Raw genomic sequence first — 23,628 nt, 5'->3', positions numbered from 1 at the left:
TTATCTCTCTACTCAGCTCTGCTCAGCTGTGACAGATTAAAGCAATGCCCCCCCCCCTCTCTCTTTCAAACGTATTTCCAAGTAGCTCTGGCTGTCCTCCTTCTTTCCCTCTTCCTGCGTCCTTTCTCGTCTCTTATCTCTTTTTTTACTCTTTTCCCCTTTCCCTCTTTCTTACGCCCACTTTGTTGTTCCTTTCTTTTCTCTGTCTCACTCTCACTCTCCCTCTCTCTCTCTCTCTTTCTCTCTCTCTCTCTCTCTCTCTCTCTCTCTCTCTCTCTCTCTCTCTCTCTCTCTCTCTCTCTCTCTCTCTCTCTCTCTCTCTCGCTCTCTCTTTAAGTCTGTCTCACTCTCTCTGTCTCTCTCTCTGTCTCACTCTATCTCTCTGTATGTATCTCTTTCTCTCTCTCTGTGTATGTCTGTCTCTCTCTGTCTCACTCTCTTTATGTCTCTCTCTCTCTTTGTCTCTCTCTCTGTGTATGTTCTCTCTCTCTCTCTCTCTCTCTCTCTCTCTCTCTCTCTCTCTCTGACCCCCCCCAGTATGAGTCTGGAGGACTTGGATCCAGAGGAGATGGAGAAGGTTCTCTTCGGGGCCCTTGGGGGTCCAGTCTCCAGGGGGGGGCGGGATCTTCGCAGAACCCCCATCACCGCCTTCGGCCAACGACTGGACAACCTGCTGTCACTCACCGAGGAGGAGGCGAGCTCAGAGTCCCAGCTCTTCTCCTCATTGGAGGTAAGGCCGGGTCTAGACGTGTATTGATTCAGAAGGAAGTCAGTTACATTAAGCTGCCTATAACTCTGATTATTCATGTGTGGTCAGTTTATCTTTGGTTGGTACTGGAACCTTTTTATGGGTTCATTGAGGATTTAAAATAAATCAGTTAAAATAAAAAGTTGGATAGCAGTTCTATGCATGACTTGTTTTAGTCCCTTGTCCATTACTCTGTAATGGACTGTTGTGTAAACGTTCTTGTATAAATTGATAGAAAAAGGCTTTTAGCAGTCCCATGCACACAGAGGCCCCCAGAGATACAGTGTACAGTCAGAAACACAATTACACACTCTGGCACCATTTTTTTGCAAATGAACTAAAGCTGATACACCCTCACTGATTCTCTTGTTCCTCTCACTGAACAAACACACATGCACACACACACAAAACCCTCATTCACTGATACACTCCTCTCCCATACTCTCAAGTCTCCAAAACACACACACACACACTCCGGCTCACACACTAACGCCCTTGTCTCTTGGTGTCTCAGGAGTCTCATCTGCAGGGCTTTACTGCCTCTGCCCCCTCTCTGTGTGCCAGTCTCAGCCAGCTCCAGCTCTCCAACACCAGCCTACACCCTCACACACACCCTCAGCACCACCAACACGACCAGCAGCAGCAACGCCATCGCTCAAGTTCCAATGCCAGTTCCTACTCCAGCAACAACCATCACTACCAGGGTAGGACAGTAGGAGATGTCACTTCATTCTGTGTGTGTGTGATTTTGAAAAATTCTTCATATTTATTTATTTTTTGTGACGGTGTGTGTGCATGCAGTTCATAATTTAGTGTGTGCATGTGTCTGGGTGTGTATTTCTCCATTTCTCTCTTTCTACGTGTATGCATGTGTGTATGTGTGTGTGCACGTTGCTATGCGGAAGCCTCCTTCCTGTGTTTGTTCTCTTAGGACTGCTGTTGTCGCTCACCCTCCCACAGAAGGAGCAGTGTTCTCAAGCTCTCTCCTCCTCTCCCTCTATCCCTCCATTTATTGGCCCCTCTCATGCTATTACACTCTCTGATAACACCCTTCATTCTACGGCATTCACAGGGACCACATGACCATTTTCCGCGACCTCAACTTTTTTGGTAACTTTCTATCCATCCGTCTTCTCTTTCCTCATTTGTGAAGCTCTCGTAACCGTCGCTTGGGACTAGTTCTTTTTTTTATTTGCCGTCTGGCTCGTCAGGATATCATCAGATGATACAACGCGTCAGGCCACCAGTCTAGACATGGTGTGCATTTGACGCCTTACATGGTAGGATGTACAGAGCTGTTAAACTAGACCTGTTTCCGTAAAGGGATGAATGAGTCGGTGCGTGCAGTGATTATCTCTGCCCCTGACAGCGCTGAGATGACTCACGTTGGTTCCACTCTCTCCCCCCGTGTAGAATCATCTCTGACGTCTAAATTTGGAGGCTCCACACAAAGGTAAGTTTGAATTTACGGTTTCACCATAGTGTGACAGTTTACAAACCTGTCGAATATCGTCATGAAGTGTTTATTAAAGAAACACTTCCCTTCAAAAATTGACACTTCCCTAGACTGTCAGCTGAGCTGTGAGGAAACTTTTCAGTTCTCATCTCCTGTCTTCTCCTCCTCCTCTCCTCTCCTCTCCTATCTTCTCCTATCTTCTCCTCTCCTCTCTTCTCCTATCTTCTCCTATCTTCTCCTCTCTTCTCCTCTCCTCTCCTCCCTCCCTCCTCTCCTCTCCTCTCCTCTCCTCTCCTCTCCTCTCCTCTCCTCTCCTCTCCTCCTCTCTTCTCCTCCCCTCCCCTCTCCTCTCCTCTCCTCCCGTCTCCTCCCCTCTCCTCTCCTCCCGTCTCTTCTCCTCTCCTCCCCTCCCCTCTCCTCTCCTCCCCTCTCCTCCCCTCTCTTCTCCTCCCCTCCCCTCTCTTCTCCTCTCCTCCCGTCTCCTCTCCTCCCCTCTCCTCTCCTCCCGTCTCCTCTCCTCCCCTCTCCTCTCCTCTCCTCCCGTCTCCTCTCCTCCCCTCTCCTCTCCTCTCCTCCCGTCTCTTCTCCTCTCCTCTCCTCTCTCAGTGTGGATGCAGAGCTGGGTGAGCTGTATACGAGAGAGAAGACGGAGTGTCCAGGCGGAGAGAGGGAGTGGAAGAGGCGGGGGGAGGAGAGGAGGACGGAGGGAGCAAGGGGGGTTCCCCCCGGGGAGGACAAGGGGGAGAAGACAAGCTCACTGGGACGCACCTTCAGCTTCCTGCTCAAGATGGCCGGGCCCCGCAAGGTAGGACTGTGTGTGTCTACGCACATTATCCTCTTCCACGTTAGACTAGAGTGCAGTGTGTTTGTGCAGTGGAGACAGTCAGGACAGTGACCGTTTGCCCTTCTCTGTCCCTGATGACAAAGAGATAGAAGTTGGCCAGGGACCAGGCACGAACTTCCTCTCTCCTATACAGTGTTGACTCTCAGACAGGAAGTGAATCTCTCTCTATTCAGATCTATTTGCAGTGAGCCACCCACTCACCACAAACAGGGCAAAGGCTTCACTCTCACAAATGTATTCATATTCAAACTTCGACACACATTTGTCTGTTTCATAGTACAACCTTAGATTGGGGAAGGGAAAGGCTGATAATAATAACATGAGCTAGGCTATAAACTATTTTGGATGACCCTCTGGAGAATCATTACCATGATTTATACCTTCAAAACCAGCCTTCACTATGAAAGCAAGTTTCTGCGCTGTTTGAATGTACAATAATACTGAAATACTGCGAGGCTGAGACGGATTGCATTTGCTTCTGTGCCTGTGTAATTGCCTGGTTCATACTGCAGAGGGAGACTCTATCCTGTGTTTTGGACACATTTGCGTTGAATAGTTACAAAATATGCGATGAGAGCCCTATGTTGAATTTGGTTTCAACAAACAAATATTTCGCAACAAAAAACGTTTAAGGGCCCAATGATTTCTTCTTTGTGTTTGAATGAGCTTCATTAGCCGTCTGTCAATAAGGAAAATGTAAATGTCTGAACATGGCATTGCTTCATTCTCTGTTTTACTGCTGGTAGCGAAACCTATTTCCGGTAATTGATTAGGTATTAATGAATATTTCATTAATTCATTCATTTATTAATAGGAAACAGGCTGTGTCAGTGTCAAACAGACAGCTGCTGCTAATGAATCACTGTGATGTAATTTACAGTTGGAACTAAAGGGGCCTGGGTTGCTAGGTTCCACAGCGGTGCCTCTTGTCTTTGGTGGGTTGGCACTTTGTTGCCACCATTTCTACTGATAAGGCCTGTGATGGCGGGATATTTATGTAATGACATCATCGCATTGAAGGGGCTGTTGGAGTTAAATTGCAGAACCGCCTATTTTGGGGTTGTGACAGCATCCATCCTGTGTGTGTATCTAACTGAGTGTATCTGTGTGTGTGTGTGCGTGTGTACAATACGCATGTGGTAGAAGTACACACCCTTGCGACTGTGTCTTTAATGGTCAAAAGGAAACCACTGAATCTTCACTCAGAAAAGTTTACCACAGTTAGTAAGAGAGAACAATAAGAGAGAACCCATGCAGGAGCAGTTTTCTCTTGAACTTGTACGCTGTCACCTCAGTATTGCTCGTGAACGTTGCCTGTGTAAATACTAGCATGACACAACAGAATAATTTTCCTAGTTTCTCACATGCTGTAGAAATCTCCACAGATGGTGTGGAGCGTGTGCACTGCGGGGGAGCTGGGCTGTTGAAGCACAGACCACTGAGAAATATCTCTTTCCCCAATATTACAACATATACTTAACATAAACACATGACTTATTTTTTATATGATGGAAAAGGGAGTGCCCAATGTTACTGCCAGGGTAAGATTAACCAACTGTGTGTGAGTGTGTTAATGTGTGTGTGTGTGGGTGTGTGCGTGCGTGTAACAGAGGCAGATAGTCAGCTGAAAGAGCAAACCCATCTGGATAACATGTGTTCCAGGTTGACGTGTTTTTGTGTTCGATTTCGAGAAACGATTTACTGTGCATCTGCAAGTACAGTTTGTGTCTCTGTGTGTATATGAGCACATTTATGTGCTTTTGTCTGTGAAAGTACTCGCCGGTTTTACACAAAATAAAAAACCTTAATTGGCCACTTAACAAGTCTTGGCCAAAGTTTAGCCTTCACCCCACTATTTTCCTTTCATCCCTTCCTTCCCTTCCTACTTTCCCTCCCTCTCTGCTCCACTCTCACTCTTTCCCAGCTGGATAGTTGCTTTGCCGGGTGGCAGGATTGCATCAGCAAGCCCGGCTTTTCTCCTCCGTTCAGCCCCCCATTCCCCCATCCCCCCTCTCTCTCCATCACTCCACCTCCCACTCCTCCCATCGTCCGTCTCAATCCCACCCCCATTCTCTCCCTCGCTTTCTACCATCCCATCTCCTCTTCCCACCCTTTGGCTTTCATGGTGTTCCCAGCCAGTCTCTTCCTCCTCCTCCACTCTCGCTGTGTTTTCATACATCGTACAGGTGGGTTAAAGGGCGGAGAGCCCCGCTTCTCTCTGAAACTCATTCAAATATCTTTATTGGCAAGTATGACTTGTGAATAAATATTTATGTATATCATCCATCCATCCCTCCATCCATCCATTTATAAGAGTAAACAACTTTTATTGACAGAGCTTGCTCTCAGGTGGAAAAAGTCACTATCTTTTTCTCCTCCTTTCTAAATTTCCGCTCCCTCAATAAACACAGTTTTGTCAACAGCGAGCCATGTATTAGCAGGGGATATTACAGTCATAAAAGATGAGCAAGGAAGCCCAGAGAATATGAACAAGGTAGATGCGCCTGGCCTCACCAACGTTGTCTCCCTCCATCCCTTCACGTCCTCTCTCATCGACATCCACCCTCTGCTCGGCCTCGGGCCTCTGTCTTCCGTTCTACTCTTGTTCGTTCGTTGGTTTCTCCTTAGTTTGCATCCCAACATCTTCAGGAGCTGGGCCAGTTTTGTTTTGTTGGGTTTTTCTGTGAGACTCTCTAGACCTCTCTATGGCCTCTCCCTGTCCCCTCCCGGAAAACGTTTGTGCTTTTTCACAGTCTCTCATTTCTCATGTCTTTCTCATCTGCAGGCCTCACAAACACACCCTCCTTTTATTGGTCAATGAACACGTCAATGAGACGTGGTTGTTGTCTCCTTTATAATGTCCCTTCACTGAATTGATGTGTGGGAGTGTTACCTTTGTGTTACCCTCTTCATCTTTCACATCATATCGAGCATATGGAGTAATTAACCTGAATTGATGGACACACACGGACACACGGACACATACAAACACACACACAAGCTGCATGTTTATTGTTTAGGTCCCGGAAAACAATTGACAGCTATACAAAAGGAACCTCATGTGTTTCCCCAGAGTTGTAGCTACAGTGACAGAATAATGTCAACAGAGGACTTAACCTTGTGTGAGCTCTGTGAAGTACAAACATACAGGATCAAAGTTTCAGACCAGGCTTTGGGAAAAAAAGCACAATCTTGAGGGTTGCTGAGAAAGTGCCACTTCTGGATATTTTTAGCCAAGGAATGTCAATGTTCTTGGTTTTGAAGGCTAAAAACAGCTATTGACAGTGCTAGTTTGGTAGCAGCAACTGGCACTTTAGGGGAAAACTGATTGCATACAAGCTGAGGAAGAACCAGTAAACAAACCAACAGATCGAGGCGATCAGAGGAACAATGGTATGTGCGTTTGGGGGAATCACTCGGCGTGAAGACACATGTCAAACAAAGGTTAATGGTTTTGCACTGAAACTGAAATCATGTTGAAGTGATTGTTTTTTGGTGTTTGTTATTTAGGTTGCATGTCTGCTCTCTAAAGCCCTGTTATTTGTATCAAAGCAGGACACAGGAAGCAGAAAAAGGATGGATGACTGATAATACTGAGAAAGGGAGGGGACAGAGTGCGGCGGGGGGGGGGGGGGGGGGGGGGGGAGTTGCAGTAGAAAGGAAAGAAAGCAGACCAAATTAGGGGGAGTGAGGATACAAAAAAGAATGAAACAAATGGAAAAAACACATGTGTGCCTAGAAACAGAGCAGAATTAGTAGTGCCAGAGAAGTGGAAAGGTGTTGAGCGAAGGAAGATTGAGGGGATGAAAAGGTAAAGTTGAAGGGACACTGTTCTGTTAGAAACTCTTTTTGGAGAATGCCATAAACACACATAGTGCTCTACAGAGTGTGTTTTGGTAGTGGCGGTACAAGGACTCAGCCTAGGGCGTTTCCACTCTTTTATGTCTCTAAATTTAGCCAAGGCCTCTCTAAAGTACGTCCAAGGACAACCCCATCTTCTCCGTCGCTCTCTCAATTAACGCCAATACTTACAGACTTCTATCTATCCACCTTCTGAAGTTTCCATCCTCTGAACATACATTATCTCTAACATACATAATCACTGAATTTAACTGATAACTGATGTCGCTTGAAAGTGAGGAGTTACCAATTTTGGTCAACAAAGCAGCCTTATTCACACATAGCGCGGCATGTCATAGTCGCCCTTTTTCCCATATTTCTACAACAATATTTTTTTGACAAGCGCACTGTCCCGAAAGGTGTGTTTAAAATATTTTAGCCAAAAACCTTATTGGCTCTTGGCCACGTCTACCTATCTAATGGGCAGTGTCATAGCAGAACAGTGATTTGTGGTTGGCCAAAAGTATGAAAAAAGGCTTTCTGATATTGAATATCCCGCCTTTGGAGGCGTGGCTTCAGAGTTCCCTCCTCCTACCGACACTGCTGAGAAAAAAAATCTGCAAGATGTTTAGTTGTTCATCCAGACGCACGCACAGACATATGGAGAAAAGTTAACGGATTTCTATTCCATGCGGTATTTTATAACAACCTATCCTTCTGGAAATAACGAACCAGGATTCTTTTCTTATCCAAACTGACCAGGAGAAAGACTTAAAGGAGTGAGAGAGGATAAAATAACTGACTTTAATTTGAGGATCAATTTTCCGTTGATCCAGCCACTCGGTATGTCCCGTGTCACTGAGCCGCTGCCAAAAACGCGACAAGAGAGAATGAAAGAGATAAATTTACGGGTGAGTTAAAATCTTCAAGCTCAAGCATATATTTTTCAGCGGGCTATTGATTTATTGACATAGGCTATTAAAGTAGTCCGAATGTCTTCAAGTTGCTTAAACTGAAAGGCTATGAATTATTCACAATATGTAGTCAAGAAATGGAAGGTATAATGTAAATGCCAAATTCCTCGCATATCAATGCTCGTATATGTCCTTTTTACTGTAATGCAAGTTGGGAAACCCCTCTAGACGAATGTCTGGTAGAGCTTAAAGGAAACGTGGTGCTCTCCTTGTGTTACTTTGTTTCTTCTGTAAAACATAATAAAGTGGGTTGACGTTTCCCATTGGTTGTTGGTTGTAAATGTTAGCTAATTGATTATTTTCATGAGTCTGGACACAACTTATTTCTAGGGTTATTATGATAATTGCATTGTGCGGAACAGTAGCCAAGGCTTGGAACCCCGAACACGTTGTCCGGCATAGAGGGAAATCGCTTGGGGGAGGGGGATAAACCGTCTGCGTGTGTGGTGTGTGTGTGTGTGTGTGTGTGTGTATGTCTGTTTGTTTTGTGCAGCACTGTTGCTGTTATGTGTTTTTACACAATTATGTGAAACTGAAGCTTCACTTTTGGTTTGTTTTATTCCAACCACTGCAGGTTAGACTGCTTGATCATATATCCATAACATACATATATATTTTTTGAATGCAGCATGCTATAACTGTATATATAGTTTCATTTTCAGAAGTTTGTATTCACTAAAGTAAGTCAGACCTAAGTTTGAATGTTTACCCTATATAAAAGTATGTTATAGTGCCTATATTGGTCCTGTTAGGGGTGTCCATGATGGAACTGCAATGTTAACAAAATCTCAATTAAACATGAATCAATGATTGAGAACATTTTATTTTCTTCCGTGTCTCTACCAATACACCAAAGTACACTCCACACCCTCTCTATCTCTTCACCTTGATTACTGCTAGTTTTTATGGGTAAGATACACAGCTTATGCCGGTTAAATATGATGCACCACATTTATTGTTATCTCTGACTAACAGGTAGATTGAATCTACATACTTCCTCCTTTCTATGAATAGTGCATTGTGTTAATGATGTGTCAGTGGGAGTGTGTTGATGGTAGCCTGTGTTTATACTGATACCATATCATGGCGCTGTGTGTTTTTGCTGATTGAAGTTCAGAGTTTAGATACACGCGGAAGTGTACTGTTCCTATGGCGACACAACGGACAACACTCCAAATGTGCTTGTGTGTCACTTCAGCAGCTGCATCTCATGCACGACTGCATGAGAAGTCTGGACGGTGGAGGAAGTGAAGTTTTGAATGTGCCATCGATCTAATTAGCAATTTGTGTGATCATGTGCGAGTGTAATTTGATCCAGAAAGCCAACTGTGGTTCATTTTCCTGGGAGGAGATTGTGGTGACTTCATTTGCAGTGTTTTAAGTTTATTTAGATTCACGTTTGATACACGGTCAGTTTTTAAATGAATATGTGTGCATCTGTGTGAAAATATTGTGCAAGTGCTTGTCCTTTTGTGTCCGTCAGAGGAAGTAAGTGTGGGCGTGTGTGTTAGGGCAAAGGGGGTTGATGCACACAGTGAGTCAGGAAGGTCAGTTACTGTAGACTTTGTGTGGGTGCATGTGTGTTCAACTTTTGGAATGCTGCCGTTTGGTCAATGGCTAATTTAGCATTCCAGTGCCATGACCCCCACCCATTCTAGAACAAGCAAATGTGAATTGCCATCACCAGCTCTCTGTATTCGCACACACACACACGCATGCCAGCAAATATGTCTGGTGGAGAAGAATGAGGGCTGGCATGTCTATAGTCACACAGAGTCTCATGCCAAGACTAACTCTCAGAGCCCGATAGTCGCAACGAAATACACCAGGGCTCAGTGTCAAAACATACTAAGACCTACAAACACACACCACATACACCCAGTTTCTTCCATTTGCAATTTCACATCAATGTATTACAAAGTCGACAGCTAACATGCTACTGCTGTCATTTGGACTTCTGAGTTCATGTTCTGCATGTTTATATCAGTATAAAAAAGGAACCAAACTGAAGACCCTGTTCATGTTTAGACTGGCAAATATTTTGCCATTTCGCAATTTCTTTAAGTGCACACACACACACACACACACACACACACACACACACACACACACACACACACACACACACACTGAGGCACACACTTAAACCCCCCTCTTTTTCTGAGGGGTTGCATTACTGTTGAGTGGAGCTGGGGGTCCCTAGTACAGTTGCCCGTAAGTGGGGCCAATGTGGGGCAGGACAGAGCAGGGATCGTGACATATAGCCCTAGGGAAGGTGATGGTGAGGGAGGAAGAGGGACGGGAGAAAGAGGGTGACAGAAATGGGCATTGAAACATAATGGGGGAGAGTAAGGGATAGGAGATGAAAAATATATATTCTGTGTGTGCATGTGTGTGTGAGGGAGAGAACTTAGTTTATCCTTTGTACCAGTTGGGAATGTCTCTGGATATTTGTCTTTCCCACAGTGGCTGTCTCATAGAGTCTCTGTCTGTGTAGATTCACTTAAAACACTTTGCATTGAAGTTGTATATTGTTCAAGTTAGTTTGGATATTTATTTTAAGGGGTCACCCAAAGTTCAGTGCTCTGAACCATGTTTTTATCCCCAATTCCCCTTAAGGCTGGAAATGAAAATAAAACCAAACAAATATTTGTACTTACAGTTCTCATTAGTGTGGAGCACGTAAGCATGTGTATACACACTCTAAATCACTGCTGTTTGAGTGGGTTAGAAGTGTGAGTCAATACCTATTTGTCACATCAAGTAATGTTTGTGCGGAGGGAGAATGGGTGGGCAAAAGGCAGGGGCGATCATTTAGTTGTATATTACTTTGAGGCAGGCGAGCAAATGTGTTTTAACGTGTGGGAGTGTGTGTTTGATCAACCTTTTGTACACTGATCATGTGCTCCAGTGGATGGAGCCTCCAGGAACAATAGCTAAGAGTCCAAATGGAAGATGTACTACTTGTGCATACACAACTCACAACTACACACACACACGCTCACACACACGCTCACACACACACACCCACACAGTAGTCTTGAAGGCCACCAAAAAAAGCTCTTCAGTCTGCCTCTAAAACAAGGCCGTAAACTGAAGTCTTAATTAAACCCAAAGGACATTTTAACCACATTGCTTGCACTTTGACCCACTCCCATGACAGCTGACCCCTGACCCGCACCCCCCTCTACCCTACAGTTCACAAAGACTGCTGACAGAAATCATAGAAAGAGGGTCGTCAGAGACCACAACGTCCAACGTCTTTTAAACAGTGATTCAATATACTTAAATCTGGCACCAACAATAGCTAGTTTGACTTTATAACACCATCATCGCCGTGGTGTTTGTTCTCAGTATGTGTGACAAAGTGATGCCTCTAGAAACCCATGACGAAACCTTTAAACTAAAATGACGAGACCTGTTTCCATCACCTGTGGGTGGTTAATACTGAGCTTACCTCAAGGCCAGCTGCACACGAGAGATAGAAAGACAGGGAGAGAAAAGGAGAGAGGGAGAGAAAAGGAGAGGGAGAGAGGGAAAGAGAGTATGAGACAAAAAGGGAAAGAGAGGGAGAGAGGCATTTCTTTAGAACAGCTTTAAAGTGGACATGCGTCACACGTCTGCAGGCACGGAGGAAGGCAAATTAATAGGCCTGAGCCCCTCAAGTCATGTGACAACACTGAGACAAGAGGAGAGACAGAAGAACAGGACGGTAAAGGGTGAAGAAAGAGAGGGAATGAAGAGAATGAGACAGGGCTGGGAGGGACAAGGGAGAAGGGGGGTGAGAAAAGAGGGTGAAGGGGGATTAATGAAATGAAGCGAGATATGCAGGAACTAAGGGCTCTGGACCTTGGTTGGTAACCTGCTCACAATAGGTTAATGAAGAATGATGCTAAACTGTTTGTGAAGTAAAAAAGAAACAGACATAGAAAGTTGTGGATTAACGAAGAAGGACAGACATGAAGAGAAAAACATTTGATGACACCACTGGGGTGGAATTCCATAACCGTAATTACTTCAACCCCATACTTCATCTTAGATAGCAAAAGCCAATATCAATAAACAATGGCTGTCTTTGTGTTGGGTAAGGGAACAACCCTGGGATCCACCATCCTCCATCTTGAGCCAGACCGATAGGCTTAAGCAATAAACCCTGTGTAGGCAGTACGTTCCATCAATAGTTTTTTACTGCTCAGCATGAACTTGAAAGGGCTGCTTGCCTTCCTCTGCCCCCCTCCCTCCACCTGCTCTCCCTGCTACATGGACTGTTACTCTTTCCAGCGATATCCTTTTTCTATTTCACCCTCTCTCCTTCACACACGGTCGCAGTCTCCTTCTCTGCTGGCCGCGTCAGGTCCGCCTACGTTCTTTCTGTCGAGGCGACGTCACTGTGGGGTTTTTCTGTCTTGTGTCCCCACCACAATGGCTCTTGTGAAGTTGGTAACTGGAGACGTGTGAGAGGGGGAAGAGAAAGAGCGTCAAAGGGTGTGGGGGGGGGGGGGGGGGAGGAGGGAGGTGTGTGCAGAGAACACAGGTGATGCGTTGGGGGGGGAAAGTCACTTGCAGCAGAGTTTTTATTTTTAAATACACACACACACAGGTAAATGATGCATGTTAAAAACCACACACTCCAAACAGTGTGGTGGGAGATGTTTTAGGGGCTGTTTTGGTGGTGTTAGGGGCTGTTTTGGGTGGTGTTAGGGTTGGATAAACAGTACGTGCCCCCACACACTCTTCCAACACCCAACAGAGACATAACCACACACACATGGACACACAACCTCTCACTTAATCAGTGTCAACAGAACACACTCTCACACACCCCACCCCCATCTACCATTTCCCTAACGCACACACACACACCGGTGTGCCACTGCACCTGTGTAAACAGGGCTCGGTTTTAGAGGGCTGTAAAAACGCTCTTTTCAGTCAATGTGTTCGCCACACAGCAGCTGACGAGGCCAGTAGGGGGATGGACAGATCACAAAAGGAGAAAGGGGGTAAAAAAGAGGTGGAGAATAGAATACTGAGCAAGAAGGAGAGAAAGTAACTGCACAGAAATGGGAGGATGAAGTACAGATGAAGGGGGAAAGAGATGTGGAAGGAAATAGATGGGGTAGAGCGAGACAGAGTTCAGGTCCCACAAGTGAGTTGGAGGAAACGAAAGAGGAAAGACGGGAGAGAAGGGGAGAGGGTAAGAGAGGGATTAGTGGTGACCAGACAGTAAGGTAAGAACAAAGAGAGGAAAAAAATTGATACAACCTATTAAAAGTCTTTCAGGTCAGTGCATTTGATGAAAGAAATCAGGAGTACTTAGTGTCATTGTATCCGTTTGAACTCGGACCTTTTAGCAGTCACAACCAGGAAAGTGTATCTGTGTGTGTGTGTGTACGTATGGTTGATAGACTGGCAGACTGACTCGGTCATTGAGTTTAATCAGGGTGTGTTTGTTTTAGGGAGCCCTCTGAGGTCACTTCCTGTGAGTCTGGTTTTAGTCACTTTGGCACCTGCCGAATCTCTCAAGCCAGCTTACCGCTAGTTGGGGGTTTCACAAAGAATTCCTATAATAACAAAAAACCCACCACCTACAAAAACTGTGAACAGCTACCGTAACAAAGATAATGCCTCTACCAAAGCAGACATCTACCTTCCTTTTAAATAGAATAAATGACTGGGAAAGCAATGTCAAGAGTATATTATAGCCTAACTGTCATCCAAAATGTGTGTATCTCTATAGTTAAGTGTGCTTGTTAGTGGGTCAATGTAAGAGAGGGGGTTAAGACCTCTCTAACATATCCTCTATCTCTCTCTCCGACACTTAATCCCAACAAATCCCAACAAATAACATATGCTTTGGTGGATCTGTCTATTCAGAGAGCCACAACACAGTGCGTGGATCAGGTAGAAACATTATTATGACACCATGTAGAAAAGACTGGTAATTTAAAGGGGTGGTTGAGGCCTGCCTCCCCAGGTGGCCGTTATCCGTCCAGACAGCCAGAAGGAACTTGGCTTGCCTTGACTCCTTCTTCACCCCTCCTCCGAAGTACCTGACCGAGACAGTGAAGGCTGTGTGTATATGGCCCTGTTATTCTGGGTTTGGAGGGACGCACTTTAACTCACGGTTCTGTGGCAACATCGGTGAAACGTTAGTGGCCTTTTTGCTACTTTGCTGTAGATCTGGTCTTTGTACGATGTGTGTGTGCATTAAAAAAACGTACAAACTCTTACTTTACGGTTTCATTTGGACTGCATCAGAGTCAAAGTTCTGTGCGCATTTGGCTGGAAGAGGGCCTTGGAAATAATTGTAACAGAAATCCAGGAATGTGGCATCATGCTGTGCATTAACTCCCTAATTATTGTCTCTGTTCCTGCCTCTCTGTGCCTGTACCTTTTTGTCAGGATTATGTGTATCTGTGCGTGTGTAATTGTGTCTATGTGTGTCCATGTTGTGTGTGTGTGTGTGTGTGTGTGTGTGGGCGTGTAGCTGTACCCTGATTTTATTAATTAGTGGGCCCATGGGACAGCCTGAGTGGGCTTGCTAACGAGGGGGGGTATCCATTTGGTTTCCCACAAAGCTGTGTGTGTGTGGGCGCGCTTCACATCAAGGTCAACCTTTACTGAGCCTCATGATGGATGCCCCATCTGTCTCTCATAGTCTGTTCACCCACAACAAATGTATGGACACCTTCAAACAATTATTATGCCTCTTCCCAGTTGGCACACACATACGTAGGAACACAATAACAGTATTTAGGCGTGGATTGTCTTTTTTTATTTTTTTGCTCCCACACGCAAAGCACACCCACCCAGACAGAGACGAACCGCAAATCCTCACCGAGCAGGTATTTTGTAGATGGGTTTTGTAACCTTCAGGTCTGAGGTTTGAACATGCACGGTGGTTGCGCTGTCCTCATTGTCTCTCGTTTCACCGTTTTTCTTTGTGCTCCATGAAGGGCCTTCTCATCTTTTGTTCAGACGTCAATACATGGTGAAATCAAGTTACCTGTAGTGGGGCCCCCACGCTCTCTCGTCACGTAATCTCTCAATCCTCTTTTGTCTGGTAGCCACATCTCTCTCTTTCTCTCTCCCTCCCTCTTTCTATCTTTTTCTCTCTGGGGTCCTTTCTCTTCCCCCTGTATCCATTTCTCCATCTGTCTGCTTTTTCTTTTACCTTCCCTAGTCTCCTGCCCTTGTTCACCCCAGGCTTTTTTCAGTCTGTTGCACTGAAAGGTCTCGAGGGTGTCTTCCCCAGTCTCTATCTTTCAGAGATATTTCTCTATTAACCTCCCTCCCTCCCCCACCATCTCAATCTCTTTCCCCATTCAGTTTTCGAATGATATGTTACCATACACGCATTCAATGCACAGTCCTGTAGTTTGAGATCAGACAGCAGTTGCCCTGGTTGTGGGCTGTGACATCATCAAGCTGCGCCCGGCTGCCTGGATTCACCACTTATTCATGTAGTCCACCCCCTGTATTCTGGCTTTCTGTTTTGCTACAACCCTCGGAAGTGTGAGAACTAGCAATATTGTTTTATTGCCAATTGACTGGGCATTCCAAAGATAACGTGTGGTGTGTTCCTAGTTCTTGGTAAAATGATCACTGACTGGCATGTCAGTGCCTTGCAATGTGACAGTAAACTCAGATAGTAAACTCTAATCTGTTTCCCAGCTCGTTGTAATTGTTGTCATAGATAGATCCAAGGTTCAATTGACGTCATTTGTTTTCATTGTTCAGTTGTACAGTGGCACAGCCTTCCAAATGTTGGATGTCGTAGCTCACCACCGTCGACCAAGACATGGCAGCTGAAGAGACGTGCCACGCAACACATGGATTAAGGGTGGATTAAGCATGGACATCCCTCTATACCAATGTATACCATCCCTGTCTTTGGATATTTTTCTTCTCTCCATCAACTATCTCTTTCTCTCACACACACAGCATGGAGTGAGGCAGAAGCACACAGTAGCCGACCGACTGTTACCTGTCCTTAGATCCACCCCCCCCCTCTCACACACACACACATACACACACTCATCCCGTGGCAGAGAGTGATTTGAAGTGGAATCCTCCTCACGCACAGTGGGGTCAGCCCTAACGAGATGGCAAGGCCTGTCACAGAAGCATGTCGGGGCCAAAAGCCTTCTGTTCAAACTGGGACCGTTCACGTGCTGACGAGCAGTAAGTCTGAAGGGACTTTTCTCTGATCTCCCAGTACAAACACACACACGCACACACATACACACACACAGAACTTTCCCTCAAATAGACCAGCCATCATTTGGCTATTCTATCATTTGATTGAGAGATTGAAAACAAGGCATCCAGTACCATCTGTACTGCTGTCAGATGATTTCTAACCCTTTAAAACAAGTCAGTCCACTAATTCCTCCTCAGATGAGCCAGAGGCTCAGTATACTCTACTGAGCTACGGCAGAGCAGCTCCCCATTTCTCACAGTTCTCCACAAGCTGGAGAGACACTTCATACTTGAACGGAATACACTTTATATTCTTGACGAAGCATCTGCTTCCACTAATACCCAAAATAACGAGAAGGGGGCACACCCAAAGCTGTTCAGTCAACCTGAATGAAAATCAATCAAGCTTGGGAGTGCTCTTCGGTCGTAGCTTATTAGCTTGCTGGTTTAATGACTTACTGTAGGGAAAGTGAATAATGACTTGGGACATCAAGACAGAGTTGCATGGTTGTCTAGCTCCAGCACGCCTGGGTGAATGGACTTCGAAGGCCTTACGTTCACATTCCTTGTCCATCAACCGTAAGGATTGTGTATTTAACCGAAATTGGCTCCTCTTTTAGCTGCGAGACAGCAGCAGTGTGTGCTGTGTGTCTGAAATGTGGGTGACTTTGGTCCAAAGTGTTTGTGCTGAGCAAAAACCTCCTCATCCATGTAATGTAACGTGTTGAAACTGTTTCCCAACCAACCAACCCCAGTCCGGTTTCTTGTGACTGCATCGCCTTATCGATAATAAGGGAAGTCAATTTGATGTACTTCCTGTGAAGGATGTCAAAAAAACGACGCGCAAAAACAATTTTGCTCTGAGAATTGCGTCTTCGCTCTGTTTACACAGCTCATTTCCAAACAGCCTTCCTTGGACCTTCCTGCGCCCTGTCGGCTTTCTTCTCTTCCTAATTCGTTTTGTTGTGTCTGAAACATCATGGGTGCAGGAAGAGGAGGAATTTGAACAACAAACTCTCCAAACAATTGTCCACCATCAGTCAAAAACTGTTTTTCACCTTCCAGTCTAATCCATATGACTCGACCAGATAAGTGTATCCCTTGAAAACTACAGTTTACGACATCAATCTAAATCAGACTCCTATCTATGTTCACATAGAGATTGCATGTCTTTTAGAAAACAAAAACATGTTAGGACTTAATGCCACTTATCTCTGACCGATCACCGAGGTCAGTTTAGGTCATGTCAATGCTAAAACAGGGAAGGAAAGTTGGTGTGCCCACTGAAGACCCACTGAAAATAATTTTAAACAATTTGCCAGATTGTAAGCACATTTGATCTAAATCTCCTAAACATGAGTATATGCTCCATGGCCCAGCAGTATTTAGGCCAGCAGCTGGCTTGTGACCCACTGGTCAGCCATCATCTGAGTTAACCGCTCAAATCAAGCTAGCTCCCTGAAATGCCGTTACCATCAGTATCACTGTTTACAGTAAAGCTGCTAAGTCGTATCTCTTCTGAGTCATGCTGTAGTTCTGAGAAATGATCCCATGCATTCTTTTATATAAACTAGTCGGTGCCAATGGCAATGTGGCCACGTTAATACAAAACAATAGAAAACTCAGGTAAGCCACATACACAAAACCTTTATGTGACCATTATCTTATTTAGATAAAAATACGTCCTTCATGTCTTACCATAACCTCATGGTGATTCATTAATTTTTCTTCCATCACGTTTACTCTCTTGTATTGTCCTTGCGGTTATTTGGTTTGTTCACAGCAGCACGTATGCAGCCCTTTTATTTCAGTTTTATATCTCGAGGTCAAAGACTAGAGTCTAACCGAGCCGGGCTGTGTAAAAGTGAGTTTTGCATCCAACGGTTTTACCCTAGAGCCAGGCATATCTCACAACCATTTATCTAGCAGTACACATAGAGATAATGTTAACCGCCCAAAAACTGCAAATATTGTCGGAGAAAAAAACCCAGATTTGTTTTGGATCAGGTTATACAGTACTATATCAACTTAATAGCCTGCAGGTAGATCAATCAATAACAGGTTGGAAATTGAAAAAAATGCAGTGCAACAAAAAAAAGTAACTGTATCCCTGTGCAGTCAAGTTAAACATTGCATATTGACCCATGCTACCGATGCTACATAGCTGACTTTTGCAATGCGGATCATGGACTGTATGGACCTCTTTTCATCTCTGTGGAGGCATGTGGAGATGTGGTGGTCTCCACTCAGGCCTGCTTAACTCACTAGCACGAGAGCAGCTACTTAATAAACACGACGATGACAGATTTCTGAGAGACGCTCGCGCTCCTCGTGGCTCCAGAGACCGTGGAGGGCCAGTCAAGGACATAACGTAGGAAACGGGGGGATGCCCTTGATTTAACTGCTGGTTCGAAAGAAGTGGTTGGAAATGGTAGAAAATCCTTTAATTTCATTCAAATTCAGGAAAGTCAGACCTCTTGTTCTGGTTAGTCTGTGGAGTAATGTTGAATATTGGGTAAAGCATCAGCAGAGGTTAAGTTTGCTGCCTGACGCGGCCCTTACTCGTCTTTACTAATCCCTGGTTGACGATAGGGATGATCCCCCCTCCTCCTGGCCCTCTTTTCATTAGAAAGCCATTACCTCCACATTTGGGAACAATTTAACATCAGTGCCTCTGTTCCAAAAATGCATTGTGGCATTCTTTCCCTCAATTACATGTGCTTAGCAACCTCTTGCTCCCCCCCACCCCTCTCTCTCTGTCTCTCTCTGTCTCTGTCTCTGTCTCTCTCTCTCTCTCTCTCTCTCTCTCTCTCTCTCTCTCTCTCTCTCTCTCTCTCTCTGTCTCTGTCTCTCTCTGTCTCTCTCTGTCTCTCTCTCTCTCCCCCCCCCCCCTCTCCCATTCCTCATTGCTCACACCATCCCCTTGTAGCCGGCAGAGGATTTTAATCCAGTCTGTTAATCCACTCTAGAGAAGTGAGATGGCGCAGTGGAGGAAAGCACGCTTAGGAGATGGAGAGAGACCGAAAGAGACAAAGACAATAAAAACCCTTGGTCAAATGATAGATATTAGAGGGAGAGGGAGAGGGGGATGGGCTGAAGTCTGTCAGTGTGCCAGATATCTTACAAGGAGACAGCCCTATAGAAAAATGCCCTTAATAAGGAAGCCTGAGTGATAGCGCTGACTGTGCATGAATACAGTATGGGGCCCCAGACTGGAACAGTCTAATAACCTTGCTCTACGGGGGGTGGTGAGAGGTGCAGGGGGGCAGGGAAGATTATAGCAGGCTTCAAAGCTCGCCCTCCCTACCTACTGCCATTCAAAGCTAGCATAGCGCCGAGATAGCGCATTGCTAACCTTCAATTTGTGGACACAGTTAGAACTCGATGGTTTAATCCAAAGAGTAGCTTAGCAAGGCTTTTAAAACTTGGGTCCCATGCCAATCTCTGCACCTATCCTTATGGACTTGCAAAAGAAAACATGAAAAGCTGAAAAGGCTATAAAAAGTCTTCAGAATGCCATCAGTCATGAATACAAAGTGTCCTGTTGTGGTCTAAACAGTTAACTAAAAATGACTAAATGTAACTAAACTTACACCTGCTATCATTTATTCCAGTGTATGTACTGCAGGCGGAGGAGAACTTGTTCAGCGACCTACCCTTATCATCTCATCAGACACCACTGTACACAAGCTTATCGTAATAGAGCATTGCAACAAAAGCCAATAACCACTTGACACCCTTCCCCTCACCCCTCCAGCCTCTCCTGCCATTTTAAACTTCCATAATACTATCTCACCAGGTCAGCCTTTTAATTAGCTAATGTAAGTGGATGGCTATTAATCCCTCCCTGCCTCCCTCCATCCCTGCCTCCCTGCTTCCCTCTCATTCCTTTGGGTGTGTCTTATGCGTCCTATTGTGTCCCCCAGGGGGGCCAACAAGGACCTGAGAGAGACCGCCGCACAATAGGGGCCCGGGCGTTTTTGTTTGGTTTCGGACAAATCCCTCTTTAGTTCCTTTTCTCTCGTCTCCTTCGTTTTCCGACAACGCTGTGTGCGCGTTGGACGGCGCTTTCCGGCGTGGGCAGTTAACCCTTTGTTGCCTTTTGTTTGTGGAGAAGAAGGGAGAGGAAAAAAGCCCCCCTGTAGGGTTAGCCACTGTGTGGTTTCCTCAAACTCCTTCAAGAAAGCTACACAGGATCCAGTAACGATGTGAGAACGCTGTTGATCTGTGGACAGAAGTTCAGAGCGTAAAGGTTAAAAGACTCCCTAGAGGGCTTCACTTCACTAAATTAGCACAATGTGATTGCACATTAGGTTGGTTCAGGGGGAATGCCTTTTTGCTGAATGATCTATTGTGAATTCTGAAGTCTGATGTTAGGACTGTTCGTGTTCCAGCCCGGGGGGAATGGCTGGGTTGTTGTTCCAGCAGCAGCATCCTCAGCAATTATTAACATGCACAGGGCTTAAGATATTGGGTACATACTGTATCTAGCTCTGTATTAACCATTTACAGAGCAATCCTACTCAGCATGTCTTGAGTGGCACTTCAATTACATGCCCAGTGCACATCACTTACTGGTGTGCAGAAGAGAGAAACTAAATCACCTCCTCACGTCATCTACAAGTGGTCGAGTTCATCAACAGGGTGTTACCAAAGAAGGTAAACACCTCCCGGCTTGTAAGTGTTTCCGAACGTGAGATTAGCCTGGTGCTAAGAGACCTCTGGCTGTGAGAAGCTGTTTAGGGCCTGGCCAGGCTGCCCAGTAAGCCCCAGCCAGAGTATACCATCTCAGGCTGCTGTTGTCCCTCCATGCCCTCAGTACGGAGGGGCAGTCTACGGTCTGATGGATGGAACAAGGCCCCATGCTGGGAACAGCAGGAGCTGCAGTTTTCACACTTTAGTCACACGGTGGCCCCAGGAAAGAAAAAAGAAAAAAAAAACGTAGGCCCACACTTAGTCAAATGAAATAATCTTTACACACACCCACACACACACACTCAAATGTGGTGGGATACGCACACACAGGCGATGCATGCACAAACGCACACTTAACACAATTGCGCCGAGCAAGCGTGGAGTGCTCTCTGGGATAATGAGATTAAAGATAGTGTGTGCTACTGTACTGTCCCTTTGTCCTGAAGCTGACAATCTTCATTGTGTGGGAGAGGGGGGAGGGAGAGAGAAAGACAGTGGACAGAGAGAGAGAGGGGGGAGAGGGAAAGAGGGAGAGAGAGGAGAATCTCTCCCCATCCAGCAGCTGTCCTTATCTGGAGCAGATTTCCCAGCCGTGGCAGAAAGAGCTGCCTGCTCCGCTAGCACAATACGGAACGCTGAGAGACGGGGAAACGCAGAGGGGAAAACAAGGACACTTGATCGATGATTATCACTGTTCATTGATGTCGAGGTATTCCGTTTTTTGAACTCGAGCCTTCTGGTGTACGAGTGCATGTGCAGTGCGTGTGTGGCAGCGGGGAAACGGGTGAGTGGGGGCGGGCTCTGATCGCAGATAAACCTGAGCGGCATCGAACGCCGCTCAAACAGCTCTGTCACAGGTCAGCAGCGGTGCCCGTCAATGTGCTTGCCCTCGGGTCCTCGTGCATATCAGCCGACATCAAACATGCCAACACGCCGTTAGCATAATCAATGGGCCTGGTTTGGTTCTGATTAGCCTCCCCTCCCTTTCTCCCCCGGCTTCAGAACAAAGAGAAGGAGCGCATGAAGGAGAGAGAGAAGGAGGCGCGCGACAGGGAGGCGCGCTACAGCAACGGCCACCTCTTCACCTCCCTCACCGTGTCCGCCACCACGCTCTGCTCAGCCTGCAACAAGAGCATCACCGCCAAGGAGGCACTCAGCTGCCCCAGTGAGTACCCTCTTACAATGTCACGCTCACACACACACTCACAGACACATGCACTGACACACACACGCACTCACACACATTCACAGAGACGTACAGACACACACTCGCAGACACGTACATAGACTAACACACAAACACGCACTCACACACATTCACAGGCACATACAGACTCTCACACACACAGACAGGGGCGTCGTAATGGGAGGGAAGATTAGGACGACTCTAAGGGCCCTGGTCAGACAGGGGGCCCAGCAGAACCTCATACTTTCCTGTATGATTTTGATTTGGGGGCCGGAGTACGAATTAGTCAGGGGCCCCCGGCACACAGACACACACAGAGACTCACACACACACAAAGAGACTCACGCGCGCACACACACAGAGACTCACACACACACACACACACACACACACACACAGAGACTCACACGCACACACAAAGAGACTCACACGCACACACTGACAGACATGGACACGTGAGACACTCGTACACAAGGAGACACACACACACACACAGAGACACATACACATACACATGTACACACCCACGCAGACCATGCACAGTCACGCTCCATATACGCTCATACTGGTGCACACACATCATGCTTGCATTAACACATAAAGCACATACACAGTGATCTTGCCTCCAGACAACACAACATTTCCTTCACTCCAGCATCAATATCCATCACCTACAATAGAATTGGCCTATTGACAGGACAACAAATCAGTCGGCCAACAGAAATGTTGCCCCGGGGTCAGACATACTGGGACTATAGGAAGTTGACCTCATTCAATAATCATTGCGTTAAGTGTTGTGCAGTGGATATCAAGTGTATTACAGTAGTGTCCTGTTAAACGAGTGTGAGTTGGAGGAAAACTCGTCGGACAGTGTTGAAGAGGGCAGAGCGAGTAGATGAGGCCAGAGGGGAGACCAACCTCAGGATGAGCCCGTGATGGAAAGCCAGAAAAAAGAAAATGAACAATCAAAACGGCAGAAAAACAGGAAAAGGAGCAGCGGGGGAGAAGGAGCGAGGGATCGATACAGACTGAAGCGAAGGAGAGAGACTCATACGAGCCAAAGTGAGCGATTAAAGCGGGCGAGAGAGCCAGACGGAGGGATGAGGGGAAAGTAGCAGGGGAGCAAACAGGAGGAGGGAGTCTTCTTGCTTTCCCTCTATCCTTCGCTTCCTCTCTTCCTTTGAGAATCAATCAGCTGTTGACTTCCAGGAGGGTTCCCCGCCCTCCCCCCCACACACCCCTGCCCAGACAATGGTGTCAGTGTGTGGGGAGTGCAGATCAGACAGCCTCCCTCCCCTCTCCATCGGCCCGGAGGAACAGCTGGGGAGAGACAGCAAGAGGAGAGGGAGAAGAGGGAACGAGTGGAATAGAGACAGGGAAAGATGTAAAGGGAGAGAGAGGGATGGCTGGGGGGCAGAGTGGGCAAATGCATAGGAAAGGGATGTTATAGAAAAGAAAGAGTGTGGAGGGGAGGGGGTACAGAATGGTGTGTGTGTGGGGGGGGCAGGGGAACGGGGGCAGAGGTAGAGAGAGGTAGAGAGAGGTAGAGAGAGGTAAAGAGAGGTAGAGAGAGGTAGAGAGAGGTAGAGAGGTAGAGAGAGGTAGAGAGAGGTAGAGAGGTAGAGAGGTAGAGAGGTAGAGAGGTAGAGAGGTAGAGGAGAGAGGTCTTCTTATTCATACAAA

The 23,628-nt window shown here is 46.2% G+C and overlaps 1 protein-coding gene across 2 annotated transcripts in view; it reads left to right on the top strand.

Annotated features, from left to right (window-relative positions):
• The window catches only part of arhgef2b (rho/rac guanine nucleotide exchange factor (GEF) 2b), a 40,492-nt gene that overhangs the window by 1,295 nt on the left and 15,569 nt on the right, over positions 1-23,628 (top strand). Inside the window, exons 2-6 of one of the 2 annotated variants that reach the window (XM_067238701.1) lie at positions 538-730; positions 1,263-1,452; positions 2,162-2,201; positions 2,811-3,009; positions 21,762-21,924. In XM_067238701.1, the coding sequence (XP_067094802.1) occupies positions 538-730; positions 1,263-1,452; positions 2,162-2,201; positions 2,811-3,009; positions 21,762-21,924 (785 nt within the window). Of the gene's footprint in view, positions 1-537; positions 731-1,262; positions 1,453-2,161; positions 2,202-2,810; positions 3,010-7,553; positions 7,800-21,761; positions 21,925-23,628 lie in introns of those variants that run through there. The other variant, XM_067238702.1, reaches the window with a different exon arrangement.

This window comes from Osmerus mordax, chromosome 6, assembly GCF_038355195.1.
Source record: "Osmerus mordax isolate fOsmMor3 chromosome 6, fOsmMor3.pri, whole genome shotgun sequence".
NCBI classification, from domain to species: Eukaryota; Metazoa; Chordata; class Actinopteri; order Osmeriformes; family Osmeridae; genus Osmerus; species Osmerus mordax.
Note: the sequence above shows the minus strand (reverse complement) of the source record. Positions and strands in the feature narration are given on the sequence as shown.